The sequence below is a fragment of the Harmonia axyridis genome, chromosome X (genome assembly GCF_914767665.1).
Source record: "Harmonia axyridis chromosome X, icHarAxyr1.1, whole genome shotgun sequence".
Lineage (NCBI taxonomy): Eukaryota > Metazoa > Arthropoda > Insecta > Coleoptera > Coccinellidae > Harmonia > Harmonia axyridis.
In genome coordinates, this window is record NC_059508.1 from 6,743,082 (window position 1) to 6,765,416 (window position 22,335).

At 34.2% G+C, this 22,335-nt stretch overlaps 1 protein-coding gene across 4 annotated transcripts in view; it reads right to left on the reverse strand.

Annotated features, from left to right (window-relative positions):
• Positions 1 to 22,335, reverse strand: part of LOC123685571 (solute carrier organic anion transporter family member 74D-like) — a 64,037-nt gene that overhangs the window by 21,558 nt on the left and 20,144 nt on the right. For 3 of the 4 annotated variants that reach the window (XM_045625247.1, XM_045625246.1, XM_045625245.1), the window contains one exon: positions 8,856 to 9,877. In XM_045625247.1, the coding sequence (XP_045481203.1) occupies positions 8,856 to 9,837 (982 nt within the window). In that variant the 5' untranslated portion in view covers positions 9,838 to 9,877. Of the gene's footprint in view, positions 1 to 8,855; positions 9,878 to 13,883; positions 13,906 to 22,335 lie in introns of those variants that run through there. The other variant, XM_045625248.1, reaches the window with a different exon arrangement.

A 22,335-nucleotide genomic window follows, 5' to 3' on the forward strand; every position in this document is an offset into this window, starting at 1 on the left:
CAAAAAATAACAAGAAGAGGTGTTATGATGAAGGTCCACGTTAATTAACCTGCACGTGCTCTACGTATCGTTGATTTCCACCAATCTCGATACAATATTCGATATCTCATTAGGTATTCACCCTGCGAGTCCAATATGAATTATTATTCCCAGTTGAATTTTGGGGTTGAATAGATGCTTCGTTATAACGTGCATTTCTTGAATTGAGCTTCGCGATAACTTTTATATTTTTTTTGTAAAAATTTTTCATCACACCAAACCCCAATCCATGTTGAATGTATCGAGTATCGGAAAAAATTTGATCGATTCGTGCATCGCTTCAAAAGATGACCAGTTTTTTTAACACTGGATTCGTACGCTGCCCGAAAGATGGGAAAAAGTAGTGGCCAGTGATGGACAATACTTTGAATCATAAATGTCTAACAAGTTTTTTAGAATAAAGCCTCGAATTTCGGAAATAAACGTCAGAAGCAAAGTTGTACGCTTATGTATTATTATTATCATTCTTTTCACGTTTTCACTTAGACAATTTTTTCGGAACAGAAATCCATTCGTAAGGTTTGAGGATAGCGGACAATAGACTGCGCTGGGTGATAATTGGTACTCAGGGATTCAGATTGTTTTATATAGTTCAAATGTGGGTTCTAGTTTTTCAGATTCTGAAATTACCATCAACCAGGTTTACTTTTTCATTTCGCGAACTTTTTCAAAAACGAGAGGGAATAGATGATTTTCTTCAGCGGTGTCAATTCTAGCAGAACTGAGGCCAGCGCTAATTAGCACTTAGAGCATCGAGTGCATCAGAGAAGGCTAGGGGTATAGCCAATAAATTCTTAATAATTTCATGCTTCATGCAGTTTCCATGATAAGATTGAAAATTAATTCTGTTCTCAGGCGAGTATTTCGTAACCCGGAAGCAATATCTGAAGTTAACAATAATCAATTGTCGAATATGCAATATTGAGGCGTCATGCTGAATTCGGAATGTCAATTACATGTATACCGATCATTTTTAATTTTTGAAATAGGTATCATTAGTGCTAGTTCGTCGCTTCCGAGCTTCCTTTGATTCTGGATGCATTTCAGGTCATCCACGTTGCCGAGTTGCTATTCAAAAAAATAACAAGAAGAGGTGTTATGATGAAGGTCCACGTTAATTAACCTGCACGTGCTCTACGTATCGTTGATTTCCACCAATCTCGATACAATATTCGATATCTCATTAGGTATTCACCCTACGAGTCAAATATGAATTATTATTCCCAGTTGAATTTTGGGGTTGAATAGATGCTTCGTTATAACGTGTATTTCTTGAATTGAGCTTTGCGATAACTTTTATATTTTTTGTAAGCATTTTTCATCACACCAAACCCCAATACATGTTGAATGTATACCCAGTTTTTTACAATAAAGCCTCGAGTTTCGGAAAAAATTTGATCGATTCGTGGATCGCTTCAAAAGATGACCAGTTTTTTTAACACTGGATTCGTACGCTGCCCGAAAGATGGGAAAAAGTAGTGGCCAGTGATGGACAATACTTTGAATCATAAATGTCTAACAAGTTTTTTAGAATAAAGCCTCGAATTTCGGAAATAAACGTCAGAAGCAAAGTTGTACGCTTATGTATCATTCTTTTCACGTTTTCACTTAGACAATTTTTTCGGAACAGAAATCCATTCGTAAGGTTTGAGGATAGCGGACAATAGACTGCGCTGGGTGATAATTAGTACTCAGGGATTCAGATTGTTTTATATAGTTCAAATGTGGGTTCTAGTCATTCAGATTCTGAAATTACCATCAATCAAGTTTACTTTTTCATTTCGCGAACTTTTTCAAAATCGAGAAACCCAGTCGCATGGTTTCAGGTTAGAGGAAATAGATGATTTTCTTCTTCAGCGGTGTCAATCCTGGCTGAACTGAGGCCAGTGCTATTAGCACTCAGTGCATCGAGTGCATCAGAGAAGACTAGAGGTATAGCCAATAAATTCTTAATAAATTTCATTCATCGAGTTTCCATGATAAGATTGAAAATTAATTCAGTTTTCAGGCGAGTATTTCGTAACCTGGAAGCAATATCTGAACAAGAATCAATTGTCGAATATCTTATATTGAATTATTATTCCCAGTTGAATTTTGGGGTTGAATAGATGCTTTGTTATAACGTGCATTCCTTGAATTGAGCTTCGCGAAACTTTTATATTTTTTGTAAAAATTCTTCATCACACCAAACCCTATCCAAGTTGAATGTATACCCAGTTTTTTACAATAAAGATTCCGGAAAAAAACGCGAAAGCAATATCTGAACAAGAATCAATTGTCGAATATCCAATATTTATGCGTCGTGCTGAGTTCGGACTGCCAATTTTATTATGCCGATCATTTTTAATTTTCGAAATATCATTAGTGATCGTTCGCCGCTTCCGAGTTCCCTTCATTCTGGATGCATTTCAGGTCATCCACGTTGCTGAGTTGCTATTCAAAAATATAACAAGAAGTGGTGTTATGATGAAGGTCCACGTTAATCAACCTGCACGTGCTCTTCGTATCGTTGATTCTGATCAATCTCGATACTGTATTCGATATCTCATTAGGTATTCAAACTACGAGTCAAATATGAATTATTATTCCCAGTTGAATTTTGGGGTTGAATAGATGCTTCGTTATAACGTGCATTTCTTGAATTGAGCTTTCCCCATTCACATGCGATAACTTTTATATTTTTTCTAGGAATTTTTCATCACACCAAACCTCAATCCATGTTGAGCAAATAATTACGAAGCTTCGTTATAACCTGCATTTCTGGAATTGAGCTTTCCCCATTCCCATGCGATAACTTTCATATTTTTTGTAAACATTTTTTTATCGCACCAAACCCCAATCAATATTGAATGTATACCCAGTTTTTCACAATAAAGCCTCGAATTTCGGAAAAAAACGATGAAGCAAAGTTGTACGCTATGTCATTATATGAGTCGTTCGAACGGAACTTTTCTTAACATTTCAGAACTTGAATTTATAAAAATTCCTTCCAAGAACGTGAAAAAGTCTGATTTAAATAGCAGGAGAAATAAGTTTGGAACTTTTTTCAATACAATATCCCGTACAGCTCAAAGGTTCATTAATCTTGGTATAAACTTATCTTTCCAAATGTAGAGCAACCAACAATTTCTATTCGTTCTTCGAAAATTTGTTGAGCCAGTTCAATAAACCAGAAACAAGTGAACCTCACAGAAGTAGGTCCCCAAAAATGAGGTTGATGTTTTTTTATATAAGTAGTTACTTCACATTTTGAGATATATATCGGTCTCATGAGAATAAGCAGGTACTTTCTCTGAGGCCACGTTAATGTACATCAATAGCAACTGAATCTTTCTCGCTTGGTTTTTTGACTGCTCCGAAACGCATTTCTCTATTCGTATATCCTATCGATTTCATAAGAGTACCGTTTGAAAAAGAAATTGTTTGAATGTCGAAAAGCCGGTCTTGAGACCGATTTGAAATCTACTTTAAAGGTGTTAAGACCCTATTAGAAATAACCGAGGAAGATCGAACTGTTTTTGTTATAGATATTCTTAGTTCATCATCCACAGCACATAATTATTAAAAAGAAATAATAAGAATTGTGCTAATAAGTTGTTGATTTACAATGAAGGGTGGACGCACTTCAATTCCAATTCATCGCAATCTTTTTATTGAATCCTGATGATAATTTATCCAATATCACAAAATCCACAGATGAACCCAAAATAATTTATAGGTGGGTTTCGATAGGCTATTTGACAAATTCTCTCAATTTATGAAGAAATATTTTCACTTCGTTTAAATATTTCTCACAAAAAATAGCTATCAAACAATATAACTCAAAGAGGCCACAAAAATTTTACCTAACACGTCATCAGTGACGTCACTCGGATATGTTAGTTTTCTCTTTTGATTATTCTGATATTCTTACTGTATAAATCCGTTTGATCTTATTATGAAAATAAACTTGTTCAAATTCTCAAAATTTCTAACACTTTCTATTGTAAAAATATCGAAATTAGGAGCAAAATTTAAATTACACACGTGTGCACTACAAATTGGCGTCATAGTGAATTCGCCCTATATACTTTCCAGTGTTCTTTTTTGTATATTTGATATTTTTTGATGAACCAATGTTGAAAGTCTAATCTTAATATATTACATTTTTATACTGCCATATACCCTATAATATGACCCCTCTTAGATGATATGTATATTGAACTTGACAGTTATGCATCAGCCGTATGACAATCCCCTCATATAAGAAAGCAACTGCTTCCTGCTATGCAAAAATAATGTTGCGAAGTTATATAACTTCTATAACTGTAATCATATAGTTGACAAAGTTATTCACACCACGTATATACAGCTTGCGTGAGTACCTTTATTGGCTTCAACCTATGTATTATACGTCAACGACCAATGTTCCCGTATTGTTTGAATGAAAATACAATTCGTGCTTAGATAGAAGAGTTCTTATCGTGCAGAACTAGTTGTTTCGATCCATGTGATTTTGGAGCACAGAAAATCGATAGTAGGGGTCAGAGAACAGCAAATAATGGTCCTATTTTGAATTAATTCGGAATATATGGTATTGCTCACTACTTTATCTATTCTAACCATAAAATCACCAAGTTTATATACTCGATGATACTCTCCAATAAGAGGTTACATTTTGAAAAGCCCGCTGTTACTTTTGAAGCTGTCATCTTTTGACATCTTCAGTTGAGTGGAGAAGCTATCAGCTTGACTTCGCTGAGGTTAAAATAAAGACCTGTTATCATTATTAAATAACTAATAGTATGCATTTGAGTGTATGAGTTATCATCTTGGTCCTACTCTGGCAAAGAAACAGTTTTCAGAGTCAGCTAGATGATTAAATTTGATGATCAACATAAGTCAAAGGTGAAATAGCAAACTGAAATATGTTGTTTCGCTATAGTTTGCAACTGGTTCCATACTAAACTGTTATTATTTTCAGGATTCAAGTTGCAGTTCTTTCACCGATAAAGAGAATTTTAGATGAAAAAAAAAGTATCTAGGAAATACACTGTCAACAGAAAAGAAATATATATGTATTCTCAAACATTCACTTTACGGATAATGAAATTAATTGATAATAGACACTACAGAGAGGCTAATAAATTCATTATCTGTTCCATATTTTATTTTTTACAGTTCATATTCTCCTCAGACTGGTAAAAGAAATACAACAATTTTGTATTTCTGTACCTGAAATATACATATGCTGGTCGTCAAATCCATGGAATAAATTATATGTATATACATCGACTACTCTCAACGTGTATGTATATGTGTTAATTATACCTTCAATGAGCGCATGTGTTACACATGAGAAAAACTGTTCATTTCTGACCTCAAAACATTTTTGAAACTCATATCTGTTTGTCGGAATTTCTTAAGCTTGAGTTTACGATGTCGAGAACTTAACCAGAATAGAATCGTTTGTCTACGTGAGAAAGTGAATATAAATGAATGTCTATAAATAATCTTTCGATAATAATGCAATATTGAAAAGAGAAGCGTGGGTTGTTCATTATTGTTGCGCTAACGACCAAAGTGAGATGTGGAGGTGACTCCATGTCATTTCAACGCTGTACCATATTGCAATCACATTTTTTCTTGACAAAGTCCCTAATGTTATTCTATTGACGAAATCTAATTCGGTTAAAAAAAATAACAAAGTTTTCCATTCAGAATTTTCATACTATTATACGTCTTTAATCTTACTTATTTTATACAGTAAGTAATTTTATGAGTTCAAAATATATACAGAGCTAGACAGATAATTGAATCATACCCGAGTTATCATTCGTATTTTTTTCATTATATTTTGTCCACGAGGAACTATTATTATGAAAAATTTGTATGGAATGCTGTGATATGAAAAGGAATAAATAACCATAAATATAAAAGGAATATCCCCCTTTTACTTATTAAATGCCTGGTGGAGTAAAAATAGGAAAGTTTCATTCCACAATCATTTCTCATGAGTAGCATCTGATAAAAAAGATGACCTACTTTATGAAAATTCTTTTTTCCTCTGGAATAACGAAACCCTAATATCTGGAATTGAACGATATGTGATATAAATAGAAGTGGAGATATTTCGAGAAGGCATCCAGAAATCCAGATCTTCTTCATCAAAGAAACACGTGTTGACTATAGAATTTTATTTTACTGGAGCGAATGGTTTTCGGAATTGGGTGATGTACATCAGAAATAGATCTTAGAAAAGAACTGGAATAGATTTTTATCGGGTTCCACTTGGGAGAAAGGTGCGACATTGAAATCGCATGTAGAAATATTCTTTTTTCCTAAAATTTTCATGGATTCATGAATACGATCCCATACATGGAAATTTGAGAATAAATCTTTTATTTCAAGAAAAGTCAGTCTGAAATGGAAGGATTATTCAGTTTTTATGAGACAACATGACTCAGAACTCAACATTTGTAAATAAACGAGCCCATCTGGGAACTGGGAATGAAAAATGAAAATCACCGGAGTTCAAATCCCAAAATCTCATTCGAAACAAATATGGGAAAACTGAGTGCAGAAAGAACAAATTGGGCAATCAACCAACCACATAGATAATGGAAACATCTCAAATGTTCCCTCCATAAATTATCCATTATAAAGAATATCACGTAAACAATGAATTTTAGGTTTGAAATTCAAGGCACGGTGAAAAAGAACCTATAATAAGCACAAAACATCGAATATGACACGACTTGAGAATTGATGATGATTCGATAATAAAACCGCACGAAGATAATTCTTTCGATGTGGGCTAAATGAATGTCCCACATAACCTATCCTCAATATCATAATTCGAGTAATTTTCATTTTTCAGATCGTTTTGTGACCCAGATATGGTAATTGTAGAATAATTTGGGAAGAACACAATTTGTTTTTAGGATACACGTGTACCTGCATATTTTGTAGGTAGTATACGGTATTTTTAATTTGTATCAACCGATTGGGATCATAAGAAGGTTTTCATTGGAGCAACTTATACAAAATATATGCCTGTATAGCCATAAACAATATCACACAGGCAGAATGCTGAAATCTGAAAAAGTACAAATTATTTTCCAGAGCTCAAAAACAGTGAGGATTATCTAAATGTTCATAAACTGAAAATATGACTTCATTTCCAAATACACTGCCCAAAAAAATTAACGCACATTCTGAAAATCTCAATTTTAATGAAAGTTAACTCTACATTGACTTTATAACTCATTTTTTATGTTCTCTCGGAAAGGTTTTAAACGAAACAAGACACATTAAATGGAAAAAAAATCGGTTTTCTCCGAATTTTATGTGAAAGAAAAGGAATAAACAATTTTCAAAATACTGGAATGCTGATAAGTGATTTAATACTTGGTATTTCCACCCCTTGCGTTAATTACAGTTCGGCAACGACGGTTCATACTCAAAATGAGTTATCTTAAAATGTTCTGATCTAATCCTTCCCAGATTTCTCTGAGTTGGATTCCTAAGTCATTAAGAGTAGCTGGATGATTTTCTGAACTTCTCAGCCTTCTATTGAGGTTGTCCCAAACCTGCTCAATCGGATTGAGATCTGGACTTCTTGCTGGCCATTCCATTCGAGAGACTTCAACCTCTTCAAGGTACTCCTGAACGATGCGCGCACGATGGGGTCTGGCATTATCGTCCATAAAAATGAAATTTTCACCAATGTATGGGGCAAATGGCACTACATGCTCATCAAGAATGTTCCTTATATACCTATCAGCATTCATAACTCCATTATAAACGACCACTTGGTCTGTGCGAGCAGTCAAAAATATTCCACCGCATATCATAATCTATCCTCCCCCGAAACCAGTAGTATTCAGGAAATTGCACTGAGCATATCTTTCATGTGGACGCCTGTATACAAGGGAACGTCGATCACAATGGTAGAGGCAGAATCTAGACTCATCTGTGAAGAAAACTCTTTCCCAATCAGCCTCTTCCCAATGGATATGCTCTCTCGCAAAATTCAAACGCGCCCTTCGATGGGCTGGGGTAAGAGCTGGGCCTCTTGCCGCGACACGGGGACTTAAATCATATTTTCTGAGGCGATTTCTTATTGTCTGAGTTCTAATTTGGACCCCATGAGTTTGCTCAAGCTGATTTTGAAGGAGGCGAGCGGTTGCAAACCGTTGTCTCAACGAAGAAACTCTCAAGTAACGTTCTTGAATGGCAGTTGTTATCCGGGGTCTACCCTGTCCTGGTCTTCGGACATTCATACCTGTCTCCCTGAATCACTGCAACATTCTGGACACACTTGTATGGGAAACTCCAAACCTTTCAGAAATTCTTCTGTATGTCTACCCTTCTTCTCGCAAAATTACCGCTTGGGTCAAATTGCATGTTTCGCGTTGCAAGCGATCGAGTGTAGAAAATCAAACGAAAGAAAAACTATTGATCACTAGAATTGATCGAGAACAACTGATTTCAGAATGGAGCCAATACATTCAAAATCTCATAATCTCATCTTTTTTTATTCCTGCTGGAAAAAAACATCTGTATTGAAGAAAAACGTTGAAAGTGGATAACATATGCATGCATAATTCTGATAAAAATAATTATCATTGAGAACACCTTCAGTTGTAGAATAAATTTGAGATTTCCATAATGTGCGTTAATTTTTTTGAGCAGTGTATCTCAATTTGAACATTTTGACGAGGTTTTATACTGTTTTTGACAAGCTTTAATATTGTGCTTCCTCAATATAAATAACCACAACCCCACGTCATCGTAGTTACTCAAAAAATATTTTGAAAGATATTTATACTCACTAAAATATAAGGGTGATTCCTTGCTAGCTACGTTGTCATCAATGTAGGGTATTCCCAGGGTGTATACAGCTGTCTGTCCCATACCAACACCCAGTAAACTGATGAAGAATACTGATAAGACAATCTTGGTGACAGAATGATGTAACCTTTGGTCGATTGCAGTCACGTTTCCAGCTGTATGTAAAATACCTTGAGAATCATATACCATACCATTTGGATTGGTCAGGTTATTCCATGGACTATCACTACAAGAAAAGATCTCCATAGCTTCACCAGAGCTGGTACAAGTGTTTGGATCTGTGGTTAAGCCACTCAGCTCATTTGCTCTTATCAGCTGTTTGCCATATATGAAATGAGGTAAAGAACAAGTAAAAGTGGAAATGGCAAAGAGCATCATTCCTCCAGCAATCCACTTCGGTCTGTGCCCTTGCCCCCCGTAATAAGTGAGAAGCAGAGACGACCCTATCTGGCCAATCTCTGTAGCACTCATGATCATCCCGGTCACCTTGGACTGTATCTGAAACAGTTTCTCTATCGTCGTGATAGCACTAACGAAGTACGTGTGGAACATCCCTTGTAGCACCCACGACAGACAAAACACTATAAGGAATATTTCTTTGGTCGCCCAGCTCTGTATATTATTGGGAGCACATCTTCCAAGGCCGCATTCAGTGTCACTGTCATCTGGTCCATCATCATGACCTGTTTGGTTCAAAGCTTTCTCTTCTTCCGGCACCTCGGAGTCATCCATTAGAATCTTGCCATTTTGTGATCCATTATTGTTGCTTATGTTGTTGTCCATAGGCTCGATGAATTTTGGCTCAAGGGGACTCAGCAGTTTGGTGTTCATGGGTTCTAGTTTGGAATCCATAGGTTCAATGTATTTGGTCTCGATGGGTCTCAACAGTTTGGAGTTAAGAGGTTCCAGTTTGGAATCCAGCGAATTCAAGATATTGGCATTGGATATGGATTTGATAGACATGACGAATTACGTCGCTGCTTTATCTTCTTCTCAGTTTAGCCTGAAAAAAGATTTTGAATCAGAATGGTTTAGTCTCGCAGCGATAATAGGCATGAAATAATTTAAAATGGTATAACCATAATACATTGTAAAATTTCTATTTTGAAGCCCTATATAAGCAGCCATATTGGCGAAGGAATAGAAAAATGATTTAGGAAGTATCCTAGAATATCAGAATGTATTAATGGTCATATGAGTTTTTTCGTTCTTTGATTTACATGATTCTTAAATAGTATTTTTTAAAGCACAGGAATGTGTCACGTTGTTTTATATTTCTCAATATCTATTCCCCCTTAATATTAGGCCAATTGAAAAGTCCCCGGTCTGATGCACTGATGGCGGTGCTAGTATTAAATCCATATGATTTTTAGTTAGTTCCAACCTTCAAACGATACGTGTCAAAATTTGACACGAGAATAATAACAAATAACAAGTAATATTTTTTCTGAATTGATATAAATCGAAAGGCATATTCATTCCTGAGAGCTTTCAGGAGGGATTCGGATTCAATAATTTCACCAATTATTACCCTTGTCCAACAGAGGGCGGTTCTAGCTGAAAACCAGGGGAAGGCACTTAATCAATAAAGGCCCATTGAAAAGTCCCCAGTCTGATGCACAGATGGCGGTGCTAGTAATAAATGATTTTTAGTTTAGTACCATCCTTCAAACGATACGTTCAAAATTGTTAGTGTAGCTACTTTTTTCATTTGAAAAAATATGGGACAAAAGAATTTCAGGTGCTGATAAAATATTGCTTTTTGAAAGAAAAAAATACAGTTGAAGCAAAATCTTGGCTTGATGAAGAGTTTCCGCGGTCTGCACCAGGAAAATCAACCATACTTGTTTGGTATGCTAAGTTTAAACATGGTGAAACGTAGTGGACGGCGAACGTAGTGGACGCCCAAAAGAGGCTGTCACCGACGAAAAAATCAAAAAAGTTCACTAAATTATTTTGAATGACCGTAAAGTGAAGTTGATCGAGATAGCAGACATTGTGGAGATATCATCTGAACGTGTACATCATAACCTTCAAGAATATTATTTGTACATGATAAAGCTGTGTGCAAAATGGATGCCGCGTGAGCTCACAATCGATGGGAAGCAACAACGTGTTAATGATTCTGAGCAGTGTTTGCTGATTAAGTGCAATGAACCTGAATTTTTGCGTCCATATGTGACAATGGATGAAACATGGCTCCATCATTTCACTCAGGAGTCCAATCGACAGTCAGCTGAGTAGACTGCACACGATGAACCGCATTCAAAGCGAGGAAAAACACAACAGTCAGCTGGCAAAGTTATGGCATTAGTATTTTGGGATGCGCAAGGTTCATTGATTACCTCCAAAGCGGCCAGACCATCAACAGCGATTATTATATAGCGTTATCGGATCGTTTGAAGGATGAAATCGTTAAAAAAATGTGTTGTTTTATCAAGACAATGCGCCGTGTCACAAATCAATGAAAACAATGGCAAAATTGCATGAATTGGGCTTCGAATTGCTTCTGCATCCACCCTATTCGCCAGATCTGGATCCCAGCGACTTTTTCCTGTTCTCAGACCTCAAAAGAATGCTCGCTGGAAAGAAATTTAGCGCCAATGAAAAAGTAATCGCCGAAACTGAGGCCTATTTTGAAGCCAAAGACAAATCGTACTACAAAAATGGTATCGAAAAGTTGGAAGATCGCTATGATCGCTGTATCGCCCTTGAAGGCAACTATGTTGAATAATAAAATCGAATTTTCCCGAAAAATGTGTTTTACTATAGTAGACCGGGGACTTTTCAATTGGCCTTTTGTAAGAAACCGAGAAATTTCAAAATATATGGAGAGAAAGTAGTCTGGAATATTCTAATATCGAAGCTGCAATATACAATAGTCATATCAAACAAAGGAGTATCCGCTCGTTTTGCTTTTATTTCAGATACATGGTTGAAATCATTCTTCATATGTTTTCCAATTATCCCGGATTTCTTATATTACAATGTCACATGAAAAACTGAACTGAATAATAGATTTCGAAAAAAGTCTTTATGTGATTCCCAATTATCTTGGATTTTCCCAATAACAAAGTCATATGAAAAACTGAGTTGCATAATAGATTTTTTTTCAGAACCAACAAAACACAGGATTTTCTTTGAATAGAAACCGGCAATATTTTCTACCAGCTCCGCTTGCTATTCTGGTAGCTCTAATACTCTTTTTGCTTTAACTCTAGGTACATTGTTGAATTCATTCTTATTGAAATTTCCCAATTATGTTGGATTTTCTCAATAACAATGTCACAGGAAAAACTGAAATGAACAATAGAGTTTCTTTCAGAACAAACCAAAATAGGTACCGGTAATCTTTTCCACGTGTATCTTAAGCCTGTCATTGAATATATAGCTCATTAAGTGGAAAACGAAAAGAAAGCACACTGCACATTTTGTCAATGGCTTCTTATTTCCATATATTCTAAAAATTTCCCAAACCCAATATTATTCAGTAAAAAGCAAATTATGATATGAAAAAGCAGTCTTCCTCTTCTGATTTGAAACTTTGGCTGCTGTTCGTTGTGATGCTAATACGATTTGCGATATTTTCAGGAGGAAAAACCAAAAAATTCCTGAAACTGATGGAGCTGAAACTAGAATCAGTATTCACCTAATATTGCCAATGAAATTTTCTTGAATTTTGCTCATTTCTCACAACTGATCGCACTAAAACAGTTCAACAATGTCACAGTTATTGAAGCGTGTGTCTTTCCATGATTAACAAAGGAAATGTAAAAAATAATACAGAGTGTTGCTATTAAAACCAATTAAAATTGTACCTATCATTCCTATTGAAAAACCCTGTCGTTCATCGAAAACATAAGAAGCAGTTTTGAACGATTTAGAGTAGGTATCACTTATATGTGTGGTTTAACGATACCATATCTGATCATCGAGAAAACACAGAAATGTAGAATGGAAGATGGGTGATTCTTTTCGGAAATAAGTTCCATGACAAAAGTTAAATAAGTCTACTTCATCAAGTAGACTCATTCAACATTTATAATTTGAAGTAATCATTTATTAAGAGTCATTATCGACAAAAGGATAAATTTAAAATTTCTAGAATTGTTTTTTCAATTGTAAATGTCGATTTGTATATGTATTTCATGGGAATAACAAGAAAGAAAACTATGACTACCTGAAGTAATTGATTTTTCTGTGAATCTTCACTAGAGAAACAGACACGTTTAGTTAGTTTGAAGTTCCTCAATTGCAATTTTTGTGAAGTAGATGTACAAGTGGTGATTTGGTAAATTCGGTGATTTTGTTGAACTATTGATTAAGAGTCATTATCGACAAAAGGATAAATTTAAAATTTCTAGAATTGTTTTTTCAATTGTAAATGTCGATTTGTATATGTATTTCATGGGAATAACAAGAAAGAAAACTATGACTACCTGAAGTAATTGATTTTTCTGTGAATCTTCACTAGAGAAACAGACACGTTTAGTTAGTTTGAAGTTCCTCAATTGCAATTTTTGTGAAGTAGATGTACAAGTGGTGATTTGGTAAATTCGGTAATTTTATTGAACTATAGGAACTATAGGAAAAATTGTATTATTAAATACAAAAATTCCGAAACGAACATCTCCCTTTATGTTAATTTAGTTATTCAATTTGTTAACCTTTTACTCAATTTGTACAGTTTTAGTTATTTTGAATTTTCTTTTGTTTGGTTATGAACTTTGTCATTTTTAGAATTGGAAATATTTTCCAAGACAAATAAACTAAATATATCATAAAGATTTATTATTGTGAAGAAATAGACACAAATTTGTCAATTTTCTGATATTTAAGTTCCATTACTTCTGAGCCAAGACCGAAAACAATGTATTTCGACTTTCGAGGACAGAGAAGCATAGTTCCACAACCAGTGACGGATTACACGTTTGTATTAAAGTATAACGATAAATAAGTTATGATGAAAAATCCCTTTGAGAGTGTAGCAGAGCCGTAATCAAACTCACATTGCGGTTGGTCGAACTGCCAACAAACCACAGTTTTTGGAACTGTTAAAACCACTATTACGTAACTTAAAAACAGCGTTGGCCATCAAGACACCGCACTACGAAACTAATTCGTCTAATACACGGATAATGAGAGTCACTAAGTATCTATTGAATTTCGAATGTATACCGGATGTAAAAAAAATCAAGGTTATGGTGAACCAAAGGAGATGAAGATGTCTCGACCACACTTCGCCGCTAAATAAAAATTCGGAATTGGGTTCTACATAATGTACGGCATATATTAGCGATTATTTGTTGGATGTTCATTTGCATTTTGAAGGCGTGAATATAAACGAAAATGAAAATTTATTTCGTTGAGATGGAAGGGGGGAACGAAATTTCTCTCTTACGTCGAGACCAGGTCGATTTTAACGTGTGCGTAGGTAAATGAACTGCGTATTGGCTTCTTCATCTCTGTATAAAGGAAAGTTTCAGACGAGATGAAGTATTTTGCTATCAGCTTAAACTTATGTCGATCTGGGTCATTGCCCGTTCGAGTTGTTAAATGTGTTGTTGCTTCATTATTACTATTATATGACGTAAAAACCATTAGAAACCATTTTGATAATAGCTAGGTGTAGAAAGGTGGGTGCTACTAGGATTCTTACAATCAATATAGCCGCGAAAATTCAGATTTTGGTTCATTATTTTCAATGATAAAATTTTGGAATCGTTCGAGAAAAAAAATTGACCCACCCTCGAATTTGAAAAGTATAGAATCCAAAAATCGAATCGTTCGTAAACCGTCCTTCGCTTTCACGGAAATTATATGAGCAATCCTCGTGAAATTTCTTTGAAAAAATCATGTTCCATACCACATTGATCTTACAAGCTCCAAAAGATAATCCAAGAATTTTTAAAGCATAAAAAACATGCACACAACCAAAGAAAAAAAACATTTCTCAGTAAATTAGCAACGATCAATCATGAAGTTATATGAATGTATCACATGTTGATTCCAATTGTTACAGGGTGGACAAGAATATAAAAGTTTTGTGTGTGCTCATAAAGTAATGCGTAACATTCTTAGTTATTATTTAAATTAACAATATTATCAAAAATACTTCTTGTCTAGCGGCAATTGATTTGAATGTAACACTATGTAGTTTGTTACATTTTTAGATTGATAAAAATGGATAAAAATAAGAAATTATTTCTTTCATATTCTTTCGGCTAGACCACAAGTACCAAACATGTTTGGAAACAGCTCATTTTTATTAATCTAAAAATGTAACAAACTACAGAGTGATACATTCAAACCAATTGCCGCTAAACAATAAGTATTTTCGATAATATTTAATTATTAACTAATAAAGAATGTTACGCGTTACTTTATGAGCACACACAAAATTATTGTATTTTTGTCCACCCTGTACCAATGGGAATCAACATGTGATACATTTTTGGAATTAGCTCAGCTAGAGTAATACGGTAAATTAAAATCAAAAATCGAAGTGTTTCAGGATTATTTCCTAAAATGGTCTGTTTAGCTGAATTTGAATTTGTTCCATACTTTACGGACACAGTGTATATTTCTAAAATAATGCTCTCTAAAAATTTCTGTACCGCAAAATTCTAGCACTTATAGTTCCGGAGATATGAATTTTTCAAATTTTAACAGATTGGAAATATAGAAGGTGCAGAAAGGTGGGTGCTACTACGATTCTCATAATCGATATAGCCGCGAAAGCTCTGATTTTGCTTCATTATTTTCAATTATAAACTTTTGGATTCGTTCGAGTAACAAAATTGACCCATCCACTAATTTGAAATGTATAGAATCCAAAAATCGAATATAAAAAAAATCGTTCGTAAACCGTCCACAGTTTCCACGGAAACTATATGAAATTTCTTTAAAAACCATACAGCATTTATTTTCTAAGTTCAAATAGATAATCCAAGAATTTTTAAAGCAAAAAAACATGCACACAAATAAATAAAAAAAAACATTTCTCAGATAATTTGCAACGATCAATCATAAAACTGTATTTCTATAATAATACTGTCTACAAATTTCTTCACCGCAATGTTCTAGCACTCATAGTTCTGGAGATATGAATTTTTCAAATTTTCACAGATTGAAAATATAGAATAAATTATAAATCGTATGTTGCAAATGAATTAATAATTTTGAGGTTTCATTTCGATCATTTTTTCATGAAAATGTAGGGTAGAAAATCGGAAAATTCTAATTCCCTTCCAATTCAGAAATATCAAATATGTTTTAATGATGATCAAAAAATCTTTTATATGAAAAATGCGTTAAACTTAGCAGTGAAGATCGATTTGGTAATTCATTGATAAACAAAACGAGTCAAATCAACAATTGATATTAGTCAAAAACCGCATATTCTTTTCATAAATCGAAATGTCGCAATGAAGAGAGAGATAAACTGAAATTTTGTATCTTAGATATTGCGACAACCTTCTTATGCAACACTTCCAAAATAATGAGTTTGTTGCCACACAAATGATCCGGCAGAGACATATGCCACAATTCTTCCGTGTTTCAAATTCGAAATTATTTGAATTTCAGTTATTCAACAGTGACAAGAGAAGAATGCATGCCGTGAAGTAGGAATGTCCAAAGGCTAGGCGTTTCTATTCCTGAATTTAAATTTAAAGTGTAGTAAGCCCGTCTGTAAATTACCGTGAGTTTTTAAATGTCCTTGACATAAGAAAGTTGTCAACTTGAGATTTTTCTGAGGTGATTGAATTCGAAGTCACTACTTCTGCTTGTACATCAGGTTAAATACAACGTTATAGTAAGAAAAACAAATAATTTTAATCTAGCTTTTGTCGTCGATTGTGACATTCTGTGGTCCGGTCGTAAATAAGATAACTCTCGAACGGAAAGATGTTTGAGATTTTCAAAGTGGCTCCGATAAAGGGCATAATTCGACAAGGAGTTCCGTAAATATAGCAGTTCGAAATGTTGTTTCGATCGGATAACAAAAACCAAAAAATTCAAGAAGAATATCGAAGAAGAAGAGTACCGTGACCACAAAACTGAAGTAGTTCAAATTTAAAGTGTTGGTAGGAAGAACCTATGTCAAGCTAACTGCAGAATTTCAAGCTGATCACGTAAGAATAATATTGAAAAAGATAACCAATATTTCTGTGCTAACAGTTCCGATTGGGATGAGATTTTGAGTGTATATTTGGAATATTTGGATTTTAAGCTTTATTTTGTGTACATTCATCAAAATACCTGAGTGACAATATGTCGCATTGAGTTTAGATTTTCTAATGAATATAAAATAAATTTTCAAGCTTTATGCAAAACTTGTGTTGATCGCGTCATCAAATTCATAGAAAGTTCGTGAAGACGGAGATTTTGACCGGATATATCTATACAGGGTGTCCCAAGTTATCGTATACATGCAATATATAGCTTATTTGACAAGATAAAAAAAAAAAATTAAAACTGCTTTGAATAACATCAATGTACTTTTCCAATGATGTATGTATGAAAAAAATTGTTACATTTGGTAGCAACCTCTCACTTTTCATTTTCAAATGGCACCCCCCGTATATTGTTGCTGAAAATTGTTATTCTATTTAGAATACAACGATAGCACTATTTTTTCAGTAACAACAACAAAAACATTAATATTTTGTGACTTCTTTTACGTTATTTAATTATAAAAATTAAATGCCTCCAACCATGATTGAACAAACATCACATATGAGAAGTAGATGAATTATTTGTTTTAAAAAACCGATGTTTTTCATAGCGAAAAACTTGCTTTAAATGTTTCTGCGTTTTTTGAATTGCATAGTAGGTATTTTGGTTGCAATTCATACTTCACAAAATGTTAACGTTTTTGTTGTTATTAATGAAAAAATACCAAGTATGTGCTGTCGTTGTATTCCAAATAGAATGACACGCAATATCCACTGACAATATACAGGGGGTGCCATTTGAAAATGAAAAGTGAGGGGTAGCTACCACAGGCTGTCAAATGTACGAACCTTTTTTAAACATCATTGGGAAGGTACTTTGATGTTATAAAAAGCAATTTAGATATTGCTTGTATACCATAACTTGGGACACCTGGTATGTATACAATTTTGTGGTCTCCAAGGGCATAATTCAAGAACTCATACATGGTACAGAACCAGTTCGGTACTGCACTGAACAACTGAACTGATTATGAATGAAGAGTAGACAAAAGTTGTATAGTTCCACGTACAGAGATAAACTGGCATAAACGATGATGTGACGTTCTTGTCTGATCTATCGTATCAAGTCTGCCCATAATCAACAATAAATTATTGTGACTACAAGTCTACTTATTCCATAAAACGGGTCAAACAATCCCAGTATCAAATTAGATCACATTGATTGAACTAATGAATTGTTGGGTCCCAGCAGGATTGAGTCTCTAAAACAATTATTATGAAAACAATCGTCGACAAGTTATTAAATATTTAAATGGCATATACTCCGAAATATGTGACGCAACCAAGTGTTTGTTGCTTGGGCTGTAGTCGTGACAATTTTATTATTATCATAAAGAAAGGCTTGGCCTAGGCTCTCGAATACAGCTCCTCAAGTTTCCGTTTACTCAACGCATTTAAAGGGTATTCCTTATTATTCTATTGATGGTCATCTTGAAGGGTCAATTTTAAGAAGATGCGGAAGGCATCGACGTGAAGTCAATGCTTGAAGCTTTCGAGCGCTCGTCTTTTATAAGCCTATTGGACAGAGCCGTATCTAGGGCGTTTCAAAGGTGGCATGCATTCAAAATATTCCTGGCGTTCCCTAGCGTAGAAATGACGGTTACTGGGGTTAATAACCTTCCCCTTCCCAAAATCCTAAATATAAAATTTCAGAATTCTCGCAAAGACGAAGAACGAAATTTTTTTCATAAAATGAACCAATAATCATTTTATTCTCTTTTGAAATCGACGCGGCACTAAAAATAATCGAGCCCTGTTAAGGTTTATGAGTTTATTATCGCTTTCAAGATGCGTACTTTTACTGCACTACGAGAACGTCTTTGTCCGAGGTTTATTATTTTCTTTTATGTATCCGCTTTGTCGGCGATGCCGCTTATATTTTTTCTGGAAGGGTACCCGCTTATTTCCTCCAGAACTATTTTTTAGTGGAGTACTGGTACTTCAAAAAAATGTAAAAAGAAACTCCGGTCTAGTACTACAGTTTTTGGTTTGTTGTAGTTCTGTCGTATCTGCTATCGATTCCGAGAAAAAATTCAAATAGCTCTGTAGTAATCCTCAGGAAAATCTAAATTATTATAAACGTCCAGTAAGTGAGCTGTGATGAATAAATTAATTTTTGGACTTATTTACCCATTCTGTAGCGAAGATTAATGAAGATTCGATAAACTGATATAAGCATCAATGAAAAAAACGACCATACAAGAAGAAACACCCTGTATCTGGAAAACAAAGCTCATGTTTGAGGGACATTTTATTCTTAAAATTATCCAAGGAATCTCTTATTCTCATTCGCAACTCCATTTCAGGAAACCTAGTATGAGGTAAGAACAATCGAATTGTTAATAAAAAAAATATTTCGAGTAATTTGGTTCAAAGTTCGTCATTTAAACCTCTTAAACGTAAACGTTGTTGTGAAAAATTTTTTTCGATTACCTCTCCCCATAAGAAAAAAAAAATCTACGCCCTAAGTACTAAGCCTAAAATAAGCACAAGGACAGTAAAACGAAAATATATGACTTAAATAACGAAAAAAAAAATTATAAAAAAAACATAATGGAAGAAAAAAAAATCTTCGATACTGGGGGGTTGGCTGTCTAATATATTGCCACAGGCGCAATAGTACTTAGATACGGCTCTGCTATTGGACACCACAGAACTGTGATTTATAATTTATGATGATACGATCCTATTGGAATTCGGCATGAACATTCGAATTATAATTTCACATAAACAAACTTAATTTCAAATCTTGTTCCCTCATCTGAGAGTTTATGCACGCAAGGGCAGAATTGAATTTTAGGACGCAATTGCATTTCCAGCTCAATATTCGAAAATTAGAGACATCGTGACGTGATAGAGCTATCAGAAACCATAACAATATTACAATTATTGTCCAGCTATTGCTATTCCACGCAACATTTTGAATCATTACAAAAACACATCATACTTCATTCTTATATTTATTATTTCCTTTTATTTCGCGGTTTACGAAATAAAAATAAATTTGGTTTCTTGAGAGTCTCAACCTGGGTGTCCTGACTGAAACTCTACCACTCTGGTTTTTGTTTTTATAATTCGTAAGCTATGGACGGCACACGAATTATTGAATTTTATACATTCTAAAACGTGAAGGTTGAATTTTTCATTCGCTAACGATCTCAGAGATTTATTATGAAAGATACCAACTTGAATATCATATAAATTCTGTTTAATAATAAATTTATGTGAATTTGTTCGTTTGATTTATAGTATTCACAATTCAATAATTGTATTATCGAATGAGGAGGATGAATGCTCCACCTATATCAACAGATTTTCATGTATCTAACTTCTTAGAGTGCATGCAGAATTATGCTCTCTCCTCAAAGTTTGGAGTTTTATTATTGGAAATAATAAACGAAAATATCTAAACCTGATATGAAGTGATATGATATTATTTTCGACAACATGCGTGGTGTCGTATACGTGAAATACGTATCTAGTTCTCGTTCCATAATATGTTTCAGAAAGTTACATAAAACTCGGTGAACACCTATACTTTTCCAATTAAGTAAACGAGGTCAGACATTTTTTTTTCTTCGGCAATTATGTTCAAATATAGCAAAATTAATTTGATTCTATCCAGAACGGAAGCCAACTGTGTTCTTCATTCAAAGAGCGTGTCTTGGATGTTTTTGAATTGTGATCTGACAAAAACATATTCTCCATTTTTGGATTATGCATTAAAGTGCGATTTTTATGCTCGAGTCTAGGGATTCATCAAGCCAAGTTGCTTGATATTTTAGCCAACTACTTGATTTGAGAATCAAGCTCGTGAAAAGTTACATACTTGAGCCTGACTTAACTTGATTTTAGATAGTTATTGCTGGACTGGATATCAAGCTACTCAATATTTACTATTTCAGATACAATTTCGGAAAGTATCTTGTATGTAGTACCTCGAAGAGTCATATTTAAAGAATTCTATATTTGATTATTTTATCTTGTAAATCTTTTCCAGCGATACCTCGCTTTTGGAAATATTCAAAAATATTAGGGGAGATATTAGGAAGCTAGCAGAAGCACTTTGAAACTTCAGATTTATTTTTGGCAATAATTTTAGGCCAATTTATTATCCTATAGAAACATTTTTTTCCTCTCGAATTGTAAGAGAAATCGCGGCTTCTGCTAGCTCTTAAGCTAGCAGATAATGTAATCAAACAGTGCTTGGAGTTTTCTGAATATTGAGAAACTGTATTTTTTCACATTTTTATTTTGTTATTATTTTTAGTGATTCATTTTTGGTTCCCATTTCAAAATGCTGAAAATCGAGTAGTTTGATGGAATTCAAGTATTTGATGAATAAATACTGGACTTGAGATTGAAAAACTACTACTTGGCCCGAGCTTGACTTGATTTCAAGTCAAGTCATGCCAAGTAGCTTGAAAATCAAGTCAATCCGTGAATCCCTACTCGAACCATCGATCATTATAATGCAGTATTCACTTAAAGGCAGACATATTTCTGAGAACAGACCCAATTTTTAATATTATCTTATTCTATTCACACACCATTTTATCTGGCAAGCAAATATTCGCATAATGCCTGCAAGCAAAAGCAACTCCAGGTATATGCGATAAAAATATCTCTCAACCTTTAAACCTTTAAAAAAAGTAAACAAACAATACTTTTTTCTTCGAGCTTGTTCTGAGGTGAAAGTGAACACAGGTCATGATCTACATTCGCGATGAAATTATCGTAAGTAATTGCACAAGTGCATCAAAATTACCGATAATTTTGCATGACAGCGTGTTGTCATAAAAACTGCATGAGTTCATTTTCATTTTTGGAGAAAGAGCCCGACACCGAAGGTGGAGGGCTCTTTCTCCAAAAATGAAAATGACCGAATGCAGTTTTTCAAAGAAAACACGCTGGAATGCGAAATTATCCGGTCATTTTGATGCACGAGTGTAATTCGGGGGAATATTTCCCGAATAAACTGTTACATTACTTGTCAAACTGATGTAGAATGGAATTGTCATAGATTCGAACTGTGTAAGATGCATAGAAACTATGCATCTATGAACAGGACAATTATCGCAGTGCAGTTTCGCTTCCTACAATGCAATTATCGCTGTAATTTTCGATAATTGTTCTCCATATACATAGAATTTTTGACAGGAGGGAAATATTCTGTAATAAAGACGACAAGATTGGTAAATTACCGATGTAATTACTGAATAAG